At 44.8% G+C, this 18876-nt stretch overlaps 2 protein-coding genes across 3 annotated transcripts in view; one reads left to right on the top strand and one right to left on the bottom strand.

The window, feature by feature from the left end:
• XRN2 (5'-3' exoribonuclease 2) overlaps window positions 1–4746 on the top strand; it is a 64710-nt gene extending 59964 nt beyond the window's left edge. For both annotated transcript variants that reach the window (XM_040981771.1, XM_040981772.1), the window contains 2 exons: window positions 2045–2183; window positions 4198–4746. In XM_040981771.1, the coding sequence (XP_040837705.1) occupies window positions 2045–2183; window positions 4198–4263 (205 nt within the window). In that variant the 3' untranslated portion in view covers window positions 4264–4746. The remainder of the gene's footprint in view (window positions 1–2044; window positions 2184–4197) is intronic.
• A 5954-nt stretch (window positions 4747–10700) lies between these two features.
• On the bottom strand, window positions 10701–12106 carry NKX2-4 (NK2 homeobox 4). The gene is made up of 2 exons (XM_040981178.1): window positions 11635–12106; window positions 10701–11329 (listed from the first exon to the last, which is right to left on the bottom strand). Exons 1-2 carry the CDS (start codon window positions 12092–12094, stop codon window positions 10701–10703), a joined length of 1089 nt encoding a protein of 362 aa, XP_040837112.1. The 5' UTR covers window positions 12095–12106.
• Between the last annotated feature and the right edge of the window lie 6770 nt (window positions 12107–18876).

Genomic DNA, 18876 nt, shown 5'->3' with positions numbered 1-18876 from the left:
GAAAACAAAGACCTTTTTCCACACCAAGCAAAAGATAGTAGTTGTTACTCTTTGTTTATTAATGATCTTTTTATAGTAAAAGTTATCTGTCAGGCCCAACACGGTAGCCTAGTGGCTTGCACATGTGGGTATTCCGTATGGGTGCCGGTTCTAATCCTGGGCAGCCCTGCTTTCCATCCAGCTCCCTGCCTGTGGCCTGGGAAAGCAGTTGAGGATGGCCCAAAACCTTGGGACCCTGCATCTGCGTGGGAGACCCAGAAGAGGCTCCCGGCTTCAGATCGGCTCAGCTCCAGCCGTTGCAGCCGCTTTAGGAGTGAATCAGCAGTGAAAGATCTTCCTCTCTGTCTCTCCTCCTCTGACTTTCCAATAAAAACAAGTCTTTTTTAAAAAAAGGTTATGGCAAAACCATCATTAGTCATTGTTTAAAACAAAAAGGAGACTTGTGTGTCTAAGTGGTGACTTCCTATTTGTAGAACATAAAATATTTTAAATTACCATTCTAGTATTCCAGGTGCACATTTAGGTGATTTTTGTGATTATAAGACAACAAGGAACAATGTAGCACAGTTATTGTGAGAATTAGAGTTGTGCTTTCATGGCCTGGCTGTGAAGAGACTCCTTGGTCGCAGTGTGTAGCTATAGCCCCTCTCCTGCAGGTGCCAAAGGCTGCCCTTCCTGTCCCTGAACTCTGGACATGGACATGTTCTTGCTAAGACACGTGAGGCGTTCTCTATACTAATAACCTAAAAAATAAACATGTATGTGTTCTTAGATGCAGACCTTTAAATTTGGAATGACAGTGAGTTATAGTTTTAGAGTTCTGCTTTCAAGCCACCACTGAAAGAATAGCTTTGGCCTTTCTAGAGTTCTTCAGTGAAAATAGTTATCTTCAAGCCATCACACAGAAATGTGTGTGTGTGTGTGTGTGTGTGACAGAGAGAGAGAGAGAGAAGGCAAGCTCCAAGTGAAGGGAGCAGAGTGTGTAGAGGATGGATTCAGGTTTGAATAGCTGTGAGAGGAATGCATTACCCAATGAGCCCAACTTCAGGCTTTCATTTTCCCCCATAAGACTTTTTTGCCCAAGAAGTCAAAGTTACAGGCTGAAACGGTTATAGCTGATAGTCAGCTGTATGTTGAAATATGCCGGAGATATTTGCTCCTGTTTGTGGTGCCTTCTAGAAAGTTGCAGCTTGCCTGGTGCTGCTTTTGGAAGGTATATCTTTGCTACATTGTTTTTGTGACAGTTTTTAATGATGATTTAATATCTTATACCTGTTGCTTTGTATCTGCAAAGTTAAAATAGGCACTCAAAGACAATTAAAACATTTCTTTCGTCTAGTAATCTGGGACAGCACACTGGGCTATAATAGCTTTTGAGTCTCTGTTCCCATGTAAACTGTACACCAAATGCCAGTCAGCCCATGCCAATTAGTGCTCATGTTGCTAGGTCACCGTGGTCAATTGAAAGCTGCATCAATAGAACTTGAAAAGGTTTCCTCCCGATCAGACCTCCTGACATATTGAGGAGAATAATGGATGGGAAAAAGCAGCCACATCCCCTACCCTGGATTCCAAATACTCCACAGTAAGAATTCATTTGCAACCTGCAATTAACTAGAAAGAATGGATCCCAAGAACAACTCTGGACATTTTTGAGAATAAAGCCTCAATTTCCCGTCGTACACATGTTTACTCTTTGGATAACATCATAAATGAAGCCAACTTGGTGATCTTGGTCTAAATTTATAAGTGACTGAAAAAGAAATCCTACAATTAAAGTATATATATATATATATATATTTATTAAGAAGTCTGACCTTCTGATTTATCTGCATTGAAGCAGCATTTTTGATACGTGCATGCTGCTCCTTTCTACCATCCTAGCAGGCACCGACTGCAAGGGACACACAGGCTGTTGTGATACTGTGTCTGCCACAGGAGATCCAGGCACATTGGGTTGGCATAGTGTTGGGAGATGAAACCTGCCAGTGTGAAGCTCTGTACTGTAATAGACTTCTAATATAGACATGGTACATTTCCACAGAGGAGTTGGGGCTGAGCCTCTCCTGCCGTGGAACCGGATGATCCAAAACCAAAACGCAGCCTTCCCACCAAACCAGTACCAGATGCTAGCTGGGCCTGGCGCATACCCACCCAGACGAGATGATCGTGGAGGGAGACAGGTAAGCCAGTGCGGGCTGCAGGGTGGAAAGCCTTCTGCTGCCTTTGTGTGCCAGTGTGCCTCCCAGGGGTCCGTGTCTTCCTACTGGATTTCTAGAGAAGTTACAGATAGGGCAGCTCGGTTCAATTTGGATGTCTCATATTCAAAATGCCTATAAGGTAAGCAGCTGCCTCACTAAATAGGTTTGTATTTTGATGATGCTGACGAATTTCCAGTCCAGAAAAGCCCCTTGTAATCAGAGCCAGTCCGAGTGTAGATACAACAGTTGCTGGAACACATTGCTTTTCCTGTATTGTTTTTTAATAAAACCAGATCTCTTATTCCCAGTTGCTAATTTCTGGGAAGCTGAAAGTAAAAATCTGCTATGCTCATCTTAAAATCTACTGCCTTAATTCAGCTGCTAACCCCTCCTCAAGGAAAGAAATTTCTCCCTGTTAATTTTCCATATATTTTTCTAATGAGGGTAGACAACTATACCTCTGAATGAGTAACAGTGGTTTACAGATCTAGTGAATCTAGTGAGTGCATGCTTCATTTTCTTTATAGTGTCCAGTGGTAACAGCATTTAAAACTGAGGTCCTTTGGACTTAGCTGGATACTCAGACCAGTGTTTATGTGCTGAAACACTTGCTCAGCAGCACGGTTGGCATGCTGAGGTGCCTGTGTCATGTTTGTGGAGTTGGGCACCTGCGGGGGTGCGGGTTTAAGTTGATTACCTGGTGAGGCCGTTGGCCTTCTGCGGGGCTTCTTAACACCTTTTTTTGCACATATTCTCAGAAATATTTTTTCCTCCTTAGAAGAAAAGCATCATCTTAACTGTAAATGTTCATGGGTTTTGAGAGGATGTTGGTGAGAGCTCATTAAAATCATTTCATAGAAATCTGCTTGGAATTCTTTCAACGCAAAGCCACAATTATACCAGCGAACTGAGGCTGTTTGTGGGACTGGCCTCTGTTGGCACAAGGCATGAACTCTCTTCAGAACTCATGTATTGTTGAGGCAGAAGGATAGGCTGGGCTCTTGTTTTATGGTTTACTCTCCAGTCTGCTCAAAGCTTGGAGCTGGGAGCTCTGTGGGTCTGCCTCCTCGGTGTGTGTGTAACAGGAGGCTGGGGCAGCACAGAGCAGCACCCTCTACTCCAAGCATCCACCCCAGCTGAGGGGACCCGTGAGGAATGTTTGGTCCAGTCAGGAACAGGGCGGCAGCGTGGGACCTTCCTCCTACAGAGGAGCCCCACCCAGCTGTTACAGGAAGGAAAGCACTCAGATGAATACCAGTTGGGAAATCTATGATCCTTTTAGGATTTTGTGGAAATTGCTTTTGTTTTTGTTTTCTCAGTGTTTTACAATGAGATACCTTTTTAAAATTATTAAATCACAGTTGTCGAAGTACAATTAAATTGCTTGAGTTCATTATGAAGAACATAAAATCTAGCTTCGTCATTTTTAGCAAAGTTCATATAACCAAACAAGGCCCTAGCCTATGTTAAGAGTCCACAATGTTTATATTAAATTAAACTATTAAAATGTTCTCAGTCACAAAACAGAGGATTCCCTGAAATGGAATGATGATGAAGGGGGTGTCACATTTATCTGTTGTTGAGAAATGTCATTTGCAAGCATACTAGAATATGTAATAAATGTTGCATGAGTTCATTGCATGTCTCTAGTATATTGCGTGATGTTCCGCTATTTATTGCTAAAGCAGAATGGCTTCCTAGTGTTGTCATTCTGAAGGTTGTGTGGGTACCCTACTACTGTGTGCTCAGAGTGGCCCCTGGGGTGGTGGGAGGACGGACTACTGCGCTCCGCACATGTCTGCATTTACCGTGTCTCAGGACCGCCTTCGTGGGGCTTGCTTCAGGCTGGCTGTTCCGGGCTTTGGGGTCAGTTTTAATGATAACTTATGTGCTTGTCTGCAAAGATCTGGGTCAGTGCCAAAGTCTGGTTTGACAGTTTAGGTCCTTTGCAAGGGTGTTAATGGAGAAAATAAATTGTTTGTTTTGTGTGTTTCAGGGATATCCCAGAGAAGGAAGGAAATACCCTTTGCCACCACCCTCAGGAAGATACAGTTGGAATTAAGCTTTTGTAAAGCTTTCCCCAAATCCTTTCATCAGTCTACACTTTTATGCTATTTGTGAAAGATTTCTTTCTCAAGTAGTAGTTTTTAATAAAACTACTTTGTGTATTTCTTTTAACTGTGTATATTTCTACTGATCTGATCTCACTGTTTTATGTTGCTTTCCTAAGGTGTGTGTTGCATAATACAGTGAATCTGAATTTATTATTGCTTATAAAACACATTTGATGGGATAGGAGTACCGATTTTTTTCATTATGGTTAACAATCATACCAGCTGTGAATTTCAAAACACAGTGTATTCTAGATCATCTGAGATCCATGCTGATTTTTAATGCACAAGAATTAGGTATGAACTCTTGAGCTGGACCCTCAGCGAACTAGAGTATATATTGTTCAGTATTTCTTTGGAAACGTTTCATTAATGTATTTGTCTAACAGAAATTTCTGGACTTTAGTAAAAAAAATAAAAATAAACTTTAAAAACTTGTTTATTACTCTTTTCACAGTCTTTCCACTTTGAGAATTTTGACAGAGGGTATTGTTTTAAAAAGGTTCTTTTATAGAAAACAATTTTTTAATGAGATATCAAAAACAAGTCAGTAAAAAAGTAGGTTTTAAGAGAATATGTTCAGGGTTGGTACCATGATGTAACAAGCTAAATTTCCGCCTACAATGCCACATCCCATATAGGACTGGTTCAGGTCTGGGCAACTCCACTTCTGATCCAGCTCCCTGCTGCTGGCCTGGGAACACAGCTGAGGAGGACCCATATCCTTAGGCCCCTGCACCCATTTCAGAAACTCAGAAGACACTCCTGGCTTCTGGCTTAGGCCCAGCCTAGCTCCAGTTATTGGGCCATTTGGGGAGTAAGCCATCAGATATAAGCTCGTGTTCACATGCTCAGTCTCCTCACCCCCCTGTGTAATTCTACCTTTCAAATTATTTAAAAAAAAAAAAAAAGCTTAGCACTTGAGCACAATCCTGCCATAATATGTAAAAGTGAAAATAACTCATACAAAGATTTTAATCAATAATTGACACTATCATAAAAGCTTTTTGATTGGCTTGTTGACCACATACTGTTGCTGTTTTGTTATTTTCTTAAAAGATCTATTTTTATTTTAAAGAGTTACACAGAAAGATGAAGAGTGATCTTCCATCTGCTGGTTTACTCCCCAAATGGTTGCTATGGCTGGAGTAAGGCTGGTCCGAAGCAGGAACGTCTGCTTTCCCTTTCCTAGGCAAATCAGTAGGGAACTGGATCAAAAGTGGATTAGCCAAGACATGAACTGGTGCCTATTGGGATGTGGGCACCATGGTGGCTTAACCTACTGTTCCATGATGCTGGCCCTTAAGCACTTGTTTTTAAGTCTTCAAGAAAAGATGAATTGTTAAATTTATACCCAAGTCACCTATATCTCTTAACAATTTTTACTAAGAAGGCAGTTTCGATTGGTACTCATTTTCTGTCCTTGTTACAAAGCACCCTATTTTGTACATGTTACACTTGGAGCTCACAGCACATTTATGGGCAGTTTCTTATTCCAAAACAGATTCAGTCACACATGTAAAGATTGCTTTGATTTTAAGAGTTTCTCTGAACTCCTACCCAGTTCATTCCTGCTTTCATATTCAGGGAAAGCACACTGGTTAATCTTAAGCCAAGAGGCAAAAATCCCACCTTAACCTTGACTAGGAAGGTATTTTGATGCTTTTGAGTTCATTGCTAGTGGTGATTTGAATGAAGCAGAATTCTTGGTTATTGAGACAAATCCCTATTAGGAGTTACCCCCAACGACCATCCGATTACCTTCACCCTAGAATTTCTATTTTCCAAATATTAAAGATGCATAGCCAGCTAACTACAGTATTGTGTGGTCCAAAGGATCCTTCAGTTAGCTGTGTGCAGGTTTTGAGGTACTCCCAACCACCTGCAATTCTCCACTCCTACTTTCTCAGCCCTTTACTTTTGGTTTAGCTTTATTGTCAGCTGTCGGGAGACTTGGGCAATATCTGAAGTAAGCAAAATTGCCAAGTGGATGAGATGCCCTTGTAAACAGGTGGTGGTGCCCTGCAGGATCTGCTGGCTGCCTCTTCTTTCTCTTCGGTCTCTCTCCATCTCTGTTCAGCACCTCCGTCCATTTGTGAGTTCCAGAAACATGTCCCGTTTGTTCACACAGCACTTTCCATGGCTTCAAGTATACTATGTACAGCTGTAAATCCTCTAAATTCTGATGTAAAAATAGGCCAATTTTTGGCAGTTAGCTATATACTCCGTCATAGCCTCTAAGTAGACTATATCCCATCCCACCCTAATCTCAGTATGGATTTCCACCCCCCAAACTCAGAATGAGGATAAGAGCCAGTAAGAGCAGCATCCTTCCGTTTCAAGCTCAAATGGGGTGATGGATGTTAACGTACAAAGCCGTTGTCTACAAACGAGTGTGTTTGCCATTCAGGCTTACAATTCAGGCAAATTGGGTATAATGACCCACAGGTTAATTGTCGCGCAATGACGCGCAGCGCCTAAGCGGTCAGGGGAGCTGTGGCTTCGCAGCAGCGGGCGGAATAGTGGTCAAGACCTAGAACCGCGGCGCTGGCCATCCAGCTGCTTCTTGAAGTCAAGGTCTCAGTTCCTGGGCTGGTTGGAAAGTGCCAGGCCCTCAGTGCATTTGGTGTTCCAACACCCAGGTCTCCCCTGCACCTTGCTCTCTTGCTCGCCTTCTGGGTTCCCCAGCTGTTCAGTTGGGAGAGGATGGCCTTCCGACTGCGGCGGCACCGAGGCCGTGGTACCGCTGTGTTTCAGCCTGGCGGGTGGCGCCGTCTCAACTCCCTGCACAAAGCCCCAGACCGGCAGCGGCAATGTCCCTCGTTGCTTGCAAGGCTCACGTTTCAAATCTGCTTGTGCGCCGGTTTCCGTGTGCTACAAAGTGTCTGGTTAGATGTTCCCCAAACAATCCACTTGGCAGACTGCACAGCCACTTCGCGGCTCACCCCATAAGGCTCAGGGAACTGAGTGAGTGCCCGAGGCCGAACTCTCTAGGGGATGATGGACTGCTCTGTGGGCAGAAAGGTCAAGGAATGAATGAAATCTCACAGGGCTGGTTCACCTAGGGCGAAGCTTGTTCCCCCAAGCATAGCGGCATAGTGAGAGCCGACACAGAGCTAGTAATCCCTTCACCCTCGCTGTGTGGCATCAGCTGTTCCTTACAACCGCCTGAGAGTTCCACAAGTTACATTTGGGCAACAATAGTGTTTAACGTTTTATTAGAAATCACTTAAACAATGACTAAGACTAAGACGTTACATGGAGTTAAGTGCGCGCATGCACACACACACAACCAAATAAAACAAAAAAACCTCTTCTGGAAACTACTATTACCTCTAAAGAATAAATTTAAAAAGTGATCCTCTAGAGGCTTACCAAATAAAACTACTCAATATTTTAGAAACTGTATCTCAATTCTCTGTGTCACTGGATTTGGGAATGGCATGCCACCATCTTTGGAAAAAAGAAAAAATCTGGACTGTGTCAACACACAGGCTGCACCCACAAGCTGGCCTGTGCTCGGCAGCAGGAGAATACTGTGCAGGCTCCGGTTGCATGTGGAGTTTATGCTGCCACCACACAATGCCTTGTTTCTCCTGCTAACAAATCCACAACCAAAACGCCCGTTGATTTGGTCTTTAATTTTGACTCACAAATTTAAAAGTCCTTCTCCATGCTTGGTATGCAGTGAAGTTAACAAAGCAAGACCATGGAAGGTTTTTAATGAACAGGACTGAGCCGCTGATTTGCTTTAAATGGAAAGTAAACAGTCACTAACAGACTAGAGTTTGAACACAACATCTGTGTTGATAGAAGGCCGATTGGCTACTTGGGGTGACCATTAGATTTAGTTATAAGCAGAGTCTTAAGTGGAAAACAATCGGGTTACCCCCCCCATACACACACCCTTCTATTTACAAAATATCCCTCTTGTGTCCTTTAAAATTTCTCTCACGCACACACACACATACATACACCACAGTTTACAACCCGGAGTAGATTATACAAAGTACCTGCAATGCCTGCTGTTCTTCACAACTTTGATTCTGGGTTTTAGTTTCTCAGGCTCCGTTGGAAGGGAGTGTTAGACTTCAACCATTTAGGGAATGGCCACATCTGCAGAGCCAGGGCATCTGAAACAGAGGCGTCTGCTCAACTTGGATGGGCTTTGTTCCGCTCAGACCCTGGGCCCTCCTTGCTCTTGGCGCAGAGACACTTATCCTCCTCTTCAGTTAATGAGTTTCACCTAGTCTGGCCGTCTGTGTTGTTATGAAAGCTCCGCCAGGCACTATCCACAGCAGAAGGAAAAGTTCTCGCTCTGCATTATCAGAAGGGGGAGTTTTATATTAACTTAGTGTTTGAGGATTCAGGCCTGTTCCCGGCTCCATGAGAGGAACACAGAAACTCGGCTGGGCTCTTACACTACTTACGGAGATGCTGAAAAGGAAAACAAAATGAGCTTACACCAAAACCATCTTTAAAGATGTATCTTCTTCATGATACTATTATGTTTGATAATTTCATCAGTTTGAGGAATTCTTTGTTCTGGAAAGAATTAGCAAGGAAAAAAAAAACTCCATGAGTTTTTATCACCTGGGGCCTTTAAACCATCAGCTATCATTTTTCTAGGGACTACACCATAAAGATTACTCTAAACCATGTGGTTGTTTTAGAAACTTTTCTAGAAATAGGATTTCAGAATTGATACAATGACAGTAGTATGCACCTGATGTAACACAGCAATTTGAAAGATGACATTCTATCAAAACCTTCTGAAGTCTCCTATATTGTGAAGTTGTCCTGGCCTGATCAACATTTCCATAGGAGGTGAGTGCACCCTTTCCATACTAATTTGCTCAAATGATTTCTTTTGTGTAAGATGTTTTTAAAATTAAATTGCATTGTCCAAAAATTGACAGACACTGAAGCTGCGCCCCTTGTCTCTTTTTAGACTTTGTGAAAAAAAAAATTAAATTTATTAGACATAGTGCAGACCAAGGTGCAAGCGTGTCCTCCGCATTTACTCTGCGTTCAAAAAGCTGCTCAGTTAGGTGAAATAACATGTTTCAAACCCAAACTGTATTCTAACACCTCCACTGCTCCCAGTGACTTCCTGCATTTTCATCAATTTCCTAAGCTTACCTTCTTCGGTATTAGCAATTTTACTCCAAAGTCAGTTATGAAAATGACAAAATCAAGCTGAGCTGTCACATCAAGCCATACACATACATACACACACACACACACACAGAACTCTATACCCTTAATGAAAAAGAAATGACCAGTTGACTTTTAGGAAAAAGTACTTAAGGTTCTTTTAAGTTATATTTAAATATCCATTTGAAACATAGGAAATATAAATTGGCATATTAAAGAATAGATACATTGTTTGTACAATAAGACACCAACAAAATCGGTGTAACTCCTATTAAGTTTTAAACATGATGGAAAAATTATAATTTTATTCTTTACATCTCGATTACAGTTCAGTGAGTCGCCCCGTTCTTGGACTACGGATCAGTTGCCGTCAGCCTGAGCCATTTCACTTGGCCCCTCTAGGATTTCATTCAGCAGACAAGAAATGACCTCCAAGAGAGTAAACACCATGCCTACAGAAAGACAGGCTCTATTTATTTTATCAGTTGGCTGGGGAAGGGGGAGTGGGGACCAGATTCCATTTAAAAAGTCATTTACAACCTTTTTTCCTTGCATCTTAGAGGGAAAATCTTCCGGTAGCATAATATACAAACATTCATGTGCCAAATCGTCGTGGAAACATGTTGAAATGAGTAGGAGACTTAAAAGCTCTCCCAATTCACGGGGTCCATATTTTGATCTTGATGCCTTGGCCCTACGACCTAAATGGCAATAATTCCCCTGCGATAACGTTGCTGTGGGCATGATCAACCTACAATTCAATTTACTTGCAATCAAACACTAATGAAATTGCACTTGGGGGTGGGATGAGGAGGGGGGAGGGGTGGGCTCCTAAGAAAACGAATCTCCCAAGAGGAAACAAAACAAAACAAAACCACACTTAAAGCTGGCTTGATTCCGCGCCCCCCCCCTCCCTTTAAGAAATACAAATACCCACAAAGCTTTCAACTTTTAAAACTCTTGAGAGCTTTGGTTAGGTACGCGGCGGCGGCTGGCGGGGTTCAAGCACCCTGTCGCCTCATTTAGAGACTCCTGGAAGGAGCCGAGAACCCTTGGAAGCCTCGCGCCCAGGCTTGCGGCTGTCACCCACCGTCCCCGGTCTTGGTCTCTGGTCGCCGCGCATACTTCGAAGACATTCGGCTTCCGCGCACGCCGCACCCCCAGCCCCTGTCCGCCTTCGCAGTTTCAGGTCCACCATTCGGGGGGGGCCACGTTCAGGACCTCCGCACGGTCACCACGTCCTGCCATAGAGCAGGTTGGCGCCCAGCACGCCGCCACCGCCGCCGTAGTCCCCAGCGGCCGCGTCCAGGGCTGCCAAGCCGCCTCCGGGGCCGTGCAGCGCTGGCGGGCTGGGCGACAACTCCTCCAGCTCGGGCGCGGGCGTCGCGGCCGGCGGCTGCTGGCCCGCCTGGCCCGGCGTGGGCGTGCCGGCGCCGTTCTGGCACGGCTTGCCGTCCTTGACCAGCACGGGCACGGCCACGCGGCGCGGCGACGGCGGCGGTGGCGGTGGTGGCGGCGGGCCCAGGCCGCCCTCCTGCTGCAGCTGCTGCGCCGCCTTGTCCTTGGCCTGCCGCTTCATCTTGTAGCGGTGGTTCTGGAACCAGATCTTGACCTGCGTGGGCGTCAGGTGGATCATGCTGGCCAGGTGCTCGCGCTCGGGCGCCGACAGGTACTTCTGCTGCTTGAAGCGCCGCTCCAGCTCGTACACCTGCGCCTGCGAGAAGAGCACGCGCCGCTTCCTGCGCGGGGCCGCGGCCGCCGCGTGCAGTGGCGCCAGGGACTTGGCGGCGTCCGCGATGCCTGTCAGCGACCCCATGCCGGCCACGTTCACGCCCGCCGACGGCCCCATGAACCTGGAGACTGGGGAGGAGGCCCAAGGGGGCAAGGCCAGTGAGCGGCAAGGCCCGCCACCTGCCGCCGTGTCCCCTAGTGCTCGGCCCGCGTCCCCAGCAGCAGCCTCCCCAGGAGCGCGCGCGCGCGCGCGTGTGTGTGCCCCAACACTCACCGCCCCGGGGACCCCAGGACACCCACCCCCTCCGACCCCGGAGCCCCGGACCAGGGGTCCATCCCGAGGACCAAGCATCCTGGCGTCCCGGGCTGTGGCACGCGAAAACCTCGCACCCGCCCGCCTGCCCGCTGTCCCGCGCGCACGGCCCCCCGCTCACTTGACGAGTAGCGCGGGTCCGAGTTGGCGCCGTACCAGCCGGTGGCCGCGGCGGCGCCCCGCATGCCGTCCGTGTAGGCGGGCAGCTCGCTCATGTTGCCCAGGCCACCGTTGCAGTAGCCACCCATGGCGCCGTGAGGGAACTGCGAGACGCCGGGCGGCATGTGGTAGGTGGCGGCCGCCGCCGCCGCTGCCGCCGCCGCCGCCGCCGCCGCCGCCGCGTTGTGGCCCGCCATGGCGTGAGGAGGCTGCATGCCGGCCACGGCCGCCGCCTGAGACGACGACGACGACGACGACGACGAGGGCCCGGGCGGCGGCGCGCGGTAGGCGGCCCCCAGGGGAGCCCCCAGGCCGGGCGGCGCGCCGTCCATGGCGCCGCCGAACTTCTTGTAGGTCTCCTCGATGGGACTCAGGATGTCGGACACGGAGAAGGGCGTCGTGTGCTTGGGGCTCAACGACATGGCTCGGCGGACGGCCAGGGTAGGGGAGGCCCGGGGCGGGCGCTGCTCGCCGCCGCCTTGGGCCGCGCCTGGGGCGAGGAGTCGGCTGCGGCGCGGCGAGCCCCGCGCGCTGCGGGAGCTGCGGTTTATTTTAGTCCGGCGCCAGGTTTACGACAGACTCGGGGGGCGGAGCAACATCCCAAACGAGCAAACAATGGTCATTGACATCTTTTTTCTCCCTCTCTCTCTCTTTCTCGCTCTCTCTCTCTGTCTCGCACGCCTCCTTTCGACCTCCCCATAAAGGAGGCAAGAAAAAAAAAAAAAAGGTGAAGGCCTATGTTGATGGGTGGGGGACAATTGGGTGCTTCTGGCCAGAGATCACCCCCTTGGCCTCGTCGGTGCTGCGCGTCTCTGTCTGCGACAATCGTCGCGGCTGGACGTGAGGGACGCAGCGCTCGTCCCCCGGGGCAGACGGAGTTTTCCCTCAAGTGACTTTCACGGTGGCGAAGTACGGGGTAACTGGGGAGGTGCCAGGGGCGGGGGGCGGGGAGCGAGGAAACGGGCTGCTAAGTTTGGGGGCGTAGGGGAAGGATTGGCCCTGCTCGCTCCTCGCTCTCCCAGCTCAGCCGCTCTCTGGCTCCATCATCTAAAGTGTTAAAAAAGAGAGAAGGGGGGGGGGGTGGCTCTTGGTCCCACGATAAGAGCGCATAAAGAGAAGAGGTACAATGACCGGCCCTGCCATTGTAGGGATCCCTAATTTATGCATCTTTAAACCCTTGAGCATCATTTTGTGGGCAACCGAACGGACACTTCCAAATTAGCTCAGAGTTACCCAGCTCCAAAGAAGAGAGAAAACGCGCGCGCGCACACACACAGACACACACAAATTACACAGACGCGCACTTGTAAGTATTTCTGTTTTTACTCCGTAGGGATGGAGGTTGAGCAAGGCAAACACGACGCGTACAGATTTGCTCGAATGTGTTCCCCTGGCACCTGCAAGGGTCTTTTCTGCTTTTTGCCCATATTTCCTTTGCCCTCCTTTCTCTCGGTCTCTGAAAGTAAGTATGGAATCTAAGAATTCTTCTCCGTCAGGATGCGAAAAGAAAGGGGGGAAAAAACCCTAAATTCCCCAAATTTTCTGGCAGTTTGCCATGGGTCTTTCTGTTGCGGTTGCTGGAAAAAATACTAACGTCTTCAAGGAATATAAAAAATGGAAAATGAGGGTGAAAGGGGGCTTGTTTATGAAAAACGTACGGAATCGCAGATAAATTGGTTTTGACAAAAACTTTGCCGTTTGGATTTGCTAATTTCCCTGCATAAGAAGGATGAATTTAGACACTGTGAAGTGTCAAATGCTGAACAAGACGAAGAATATAACAAAAGAAGTGTGCAAATCACGTGGAATGAATTCTTAGAAACGGTCTTAGAAACTTAGAAACGGTTTTTACGGTAAAGATAAAAACCAGCAATAAATAGGAAAATGAAGATCTCATTTTAAACATTTCTGGGGACAGAACAGAAAGAAAAACAAAATAAGAAGAGTACTTTTGAAAGCCAGACTTTAGCGTTGATTCCCCCACTCCCCTTATTTGGAAAGAAAAAGATGCCCAAGCTGACAGCCCAGCTTTAAGGGAGGTACCGCTTTTTCTGCTTGGTTTCAGCCCGTGGGTGGGTCGTGCTCCGCTTTCACCTTCCTGTTTTAATGACTGCTTTGTTCACTTCAGTCGCTGTGTCCATCTGGTTCCCCAGTGGGCAGTGAGTGACGACTAGCCAAGTGTCCAGAGTGATGTCGTCCTAAAATACACGCTGAAGCAACGGGTTGTGAGGTGCTGTGAACTGCGTCCAGCCAGTGGGTTATGGACTTAGGTGAGTTCTGCTGACGATCTAATGTGGGGCTGCTTCTGTAGATCGCCCTGAACTGTTAACACTGGCGCGACGTCTTCATCTTCACCCGCAATGGAACTGCCTCTTTCTACTTTCTTTCTTTCTTTTTGGTCTGATTTCAATTGAAGATACACAAGGAAGCATGTATCTGTTTAAGCAGTTTCTGGGATCGTTCTGAAAACTCCAGTATGACTTTTAAATTTTCAATTTAAATTGTATTGTTTGCACATTTTTACTGGTATATGTGAAAAATAGAAAATCTTGTCAAACTTTCATCAAGGCAGCAGGTACGTTTAGAAAAGGAAGGAAGGGAGAGAGGGAAGGAAGGAAGGGAGAGAGGGAAGGAAGGAAGGGAGAGAGGGAGGGAGGGAGGAGGGGGGAAAGGCTGTGTTTATAACGTTTGTGAGGAAAAGTCACTATGAACCATTTTTTTTTCAAAGTCAAAAGTTTTTCAGAAAGCAAACTTACAATCTCCGTATTGCCACCACATCGAAAACTTGTTTACAATTACAATTTTCTGGGAGGTTGCTATTGACTCTGTTTGTAGACTAAACTTTGAATGTCCTAACCAGTTTCTTCATCAAACAATTGGCGAGTGGTTACACTTCAGCTCTCTGTGGGGCAGTTTGCTTTTGAACTGCGCTGGGTCCTACACAAGTACATTTACATCTGAAAGATTCGTAGATTGAAATGAAAAGCAGTGACTTGGTGATACCTGAAGAGTCTCTGCAGGGCCCCCATCTCTGGCTGATTGGGAGCATAATTAGCCAGACAGTATTTCTGGAAACACATTAACTACAGTCCTCATCATTTCTCCCTGTTGATTATCTGTGTCTCTCTCTCTAGAAATTTCACACCCTTCAATTGAAAACACTTTCGGAGTCTGTGCAGATGATGCTGAGCCTAGAGGTAGTTTAGGGGTTGGAGGGTGCATATGTTCATTTATAACGCATTTTTTAAAATCTGACTGTCCATTAAAGCCTTTTTGTCTCGTTTAGTTCATCAGAGTACAGTCTGCTCAAATTATGAATGGAAGTTTGTACTTAGTAGATTCTTAGATACTGGATTTCATAAGGAAGTATAGTTCTCAAAAAATCTTTCTTGACTTTTTTTTTTTCATATTTAAAAACAATGAGGACACTTGAGGCAGGAAGCAGGGAGGGGAGGGGACAAGGAAACCAAAAATCAAGAAAATATTCCCAAAGAGGTTGCAGTTAAGAGAGTTCCTTCTGCTGACTTCCAGCTTCCCGGTTCCCTGGCCGGGAGACACTGGGTGATGGCTGCTGTGTTTTCTGGGATAACAGAGGGGTGGGTACCTGCCTTTATTCCCATACTTTAGGTCATTCTAGTGTTGCAAATTGCACTGAACAGTGAAAACTTAGCAAGATAGGCAGAGACAGAAATTTGTCTTCAACAAAAAGATTCAGGAAGAGCTCTCGGCTTCCAGGCAGACATGCAGTATTTGTTGCAAATTCTTCCTGGGTTACCCTTAGGGCCAGGAAAAAATGGCAGAATTCTGCAGAAGTTTGCTCTTGTTCGGCAGCCCCTCCAAGCCGGGGCCTGGGAGCAGTGGTGAGAGCCTCTGACATGCCCACTTTGAAGTGGGGCTCTGAGCGGGGCTGTGCTGTTTTGAATTTCCTCATCAAGTCGGTGTTTGAAAAACTTGCTGCTTGAGTCTCAAGAACATGAAGTGCCTGTGGAAATGAGACACTTGCTGTGTTTGGGATCAGTTGAACACAGTTGTGAAATCATTTGGTTCCTAAAACTCGTGTTGTGGGATTAGCTTTAAAATAGTCTTCTTTGCAGTGGAAAAAGAATAAAGAAACATCAAAGATGGTATTTTTGTAGCAAAATGTGAGGTTATAAAAAAAATGCATAGCTGAAACAAAGTTTAGTTGTTGGAAAATTTTTGCTGATTTCACCAGCTCCTGGAATCTGGTTCTTTTTCATTCCCTTGGAGGCTTTTCGTCTTAAATGTTCGTTTCCATTCTTTAAAATTTCTGACACCTTTAAAATTATATATATTTAACTTTATCAGTTCTCTTTGGCACAGGAAACCTTTCATGTTTTCTTTGCAAAATGCAAAATCCTTGCAATTGATTCTTTAAAAATGTGGAGTTACCTGTTTGTAAGATTTGGATATTTTAGTTTAAAATTAGCTCTCTATTTCCTGATCCATTAATATGTTTTAAATGAGCAGGATTGTAGAACCAAGGGAGAGTGAATGGCATCATTACTGTATTAATCATCATAATAATGGGATTCAGTTAAATGATTTCTAAGAAAGAAAAGATCCAAACCAACCACGAAAGCTCTTGGTGCCTGATTTTCAATGTGTGAGACGAAAGCAGGAGGTTAGAACAGATGAGTGAAAGCTTGCTCTCAGCCCAGCATCACGAGCTTGAGCTGGAAAGGTGAATTTTTTTTTTCTCTGTTTTAAAAATTAGTTTTTAGGGTAAGTAACGTGATGGGGAAGCAATGGTAGCATTAAAATAATATGTCTTACTGCTCAATAACAAGTTTGCCTTCATATAGCTTGTTGAGAACGTTTAGAACACTTTAGAACAGGAGGACACTTAAAGGAAAAATCCTTTGAGTTTTAAACAAAGCTGAATTTCTGTTACTCTTTTGATAGGGAAGTAGTTATTCTCAATGTTCTGTATTTCCATATCTATCTAATTATAAGGAGTGTGTATAGTAAATTGTTTATGTATTAGTAAACTAGTTACTAAGTTACTGCTTTTGATAATCAAGCTTTACTATGCATATTTTAGAATAATTAGAATAATGTTGCCAGGAGAGGGATATTTGCTTCCTTTAGTCTTTTTGTTCTTGTGTACTGCTAATGTTGAGTTTTTTAGCAGATAGTAATAATGTATCATATGTATCTGTCTAAATTTGGAGAGTTGGGCTTAGAACTAGACAATACTTTATTGTTCAACTCAAAAATCAGCAATTTGGTAGATTTTAAGCAATTTAATTGTTTATTTAATTGATTACATTGAAAAGCTTGATAGAAAACAATTTTCTTATTCTGTTTGAGTCAGCAAGGGCCACAAGGAGAATCTGACTGGCAGAGTTGTCTCAAAATTTTTTTTTTAAAAGACAATGAATAAAATGAGTCTTGAATCACATCTTATGATTCAGATAGACTTGAAAGTGAATTAATTGCCCCCAAAATATACAGATATGATTCGTCTGAAAATCTGATATTTATTATAAAGTTTTTGAAAAAAATGTACGAAATATAAAAATGATTTGATCACGTCACTATATAGAGAATTGTGTGGGGCTAACATTAACAAGATGATTCCGGCCTTTGTGGTGATTGTATTAGAAATTATGGGATTTTGCAAAATTATCACAAACCGTAAGTCATTGGCATTTAGCTCAAAATACCAATCCAGAGAAACAAGAATTGCTTGAAAAAAATCAGTGACAACTTCAATGAAAAAAAAAAAGTATCATTGGTACGCAGTATACCTCTATAAATGTAGAAGGAACTACTAGACAAAAAAAACCTCACAACGTTGGGTGGTTTCCAGAATTTGCAGAGAATAGGGAGACAGAAGTGGGAAAAGGTTGATTAATGGTACCACGTTATAGTGAGACTGGGGAAGGGAGGGCTTCCCGAGTGACGATGGGTAACAATCGTGAACACGCGTGTGTGTGTGTGAATATATACATATATATTTTACACAGATACATATCTTCAGAGAGTTTTGAATGTCTTCAACAGAGATGACAAGTATTGGAAGAGATAGCCATGTTTATCCTGCCGTGGATGCTGCGTGAAGCACACATGTGCTGAGACTTTGTGTGGTCCCCTCTTAAAATGTTCAGTTTTCATGCATCAGTTTCAAAATAAAACTGAAAAAGGAAAGGAAGAAAGTCTATAATCATGTGGAGCTGAGTCACCTCTTCTAATATAACATGTGCATATATCCAAGATAAGCCAAAACAACAAAACAACTCATCCATAAATAGGCGGGTGGGAGGTAGCCATGGGACTCAGCCGTTATGGCCTGCCTTGGATGCTCACACCCCCAGCAGAGCGCCCAGCGAAGCTCTGCCCGGACAGTCTTACTCCAGCTCAGAAGGCCCAGGTTGGATTCCTGGATCCCCGAAATTTGGGGAAGGTACCAGCAGATGGGACCATGCTCTCTCCCTCCCCTTCAAATAAACAAATTGATGCATTTTTTTTTAATGGCAAAACCTCAATGGATGAATGAATTTTTTAAAAATCACACAGTCAAAAGAAATTTTAAATTGAATTTAACTGAGGTTTACAGTTCAAACTTTGAATTGTGAAGGACACATTAAGGCTTAATATACCTAAGTTGTGTTAGGATTTGGATAATGGAATCATGAATAAGGTGATTTCCAATACACTCTTTTTTATATTGTATGTGCTTGTCGTCATAAGACACTCTGAAGAATCTGAATGGGAAATATTTCACAGATGAGATGTTACTCTCTCTGAACGTTCTGGAGTGATGCTTTCTGCTCGAGATGGTTCTCTTTAATGCAGTATTTCCTTAGGATAATGAGCAGTAGTGCATATTGATTGAACTACTGTTGGGGACGTAATTGGTGACAGACTGCCTTGATGGGGCTTTTACTAGCCATTTGCAGAGATTTAAAAGGTGGTGGTTTACAGATTGCTTTCTAAAGACAGCAGAGGATTGACTGAGAAACCTGGGGTTTCCAGCGCCCTCTGAAATTGTCTCCACAGAAAACCCAGGCTCAGTAGGTACAAGTGTTGTTTCAGTGCTGTGCTCATGAAAAAATAATATTCATGTGGCACAAGAGACTATGTGGTCATGGATCTTAATACATCAAGGATATTTCTTCTCTACCTGTATTTAATGGGGAAATGAAGAATGTTTGGAAATCTAATATGCCTGATGTGATTG

This window comes from Ochotona curzoniae, unplaced genomic scaffold (genome assembly GCF_017591425.1).
Source record: "Ochotona curzoniae isolate NIBS_2020 unplaced genomic scaffold, NIBS_Ocur_1.0 contig_3520, whole genome shotgun sequence".
NCBI classification, from domain to species: Eukaryota; Metazoa; Chordata; class Mammalia; order Lagomorpha; family Ochotonidae; genus Ochotona; species Ochotona curzoniae.
Note: the sequence above shows the minus strand (reverse complement) of the source record. Positions and strands in the feature narration are given on the sequence as shown.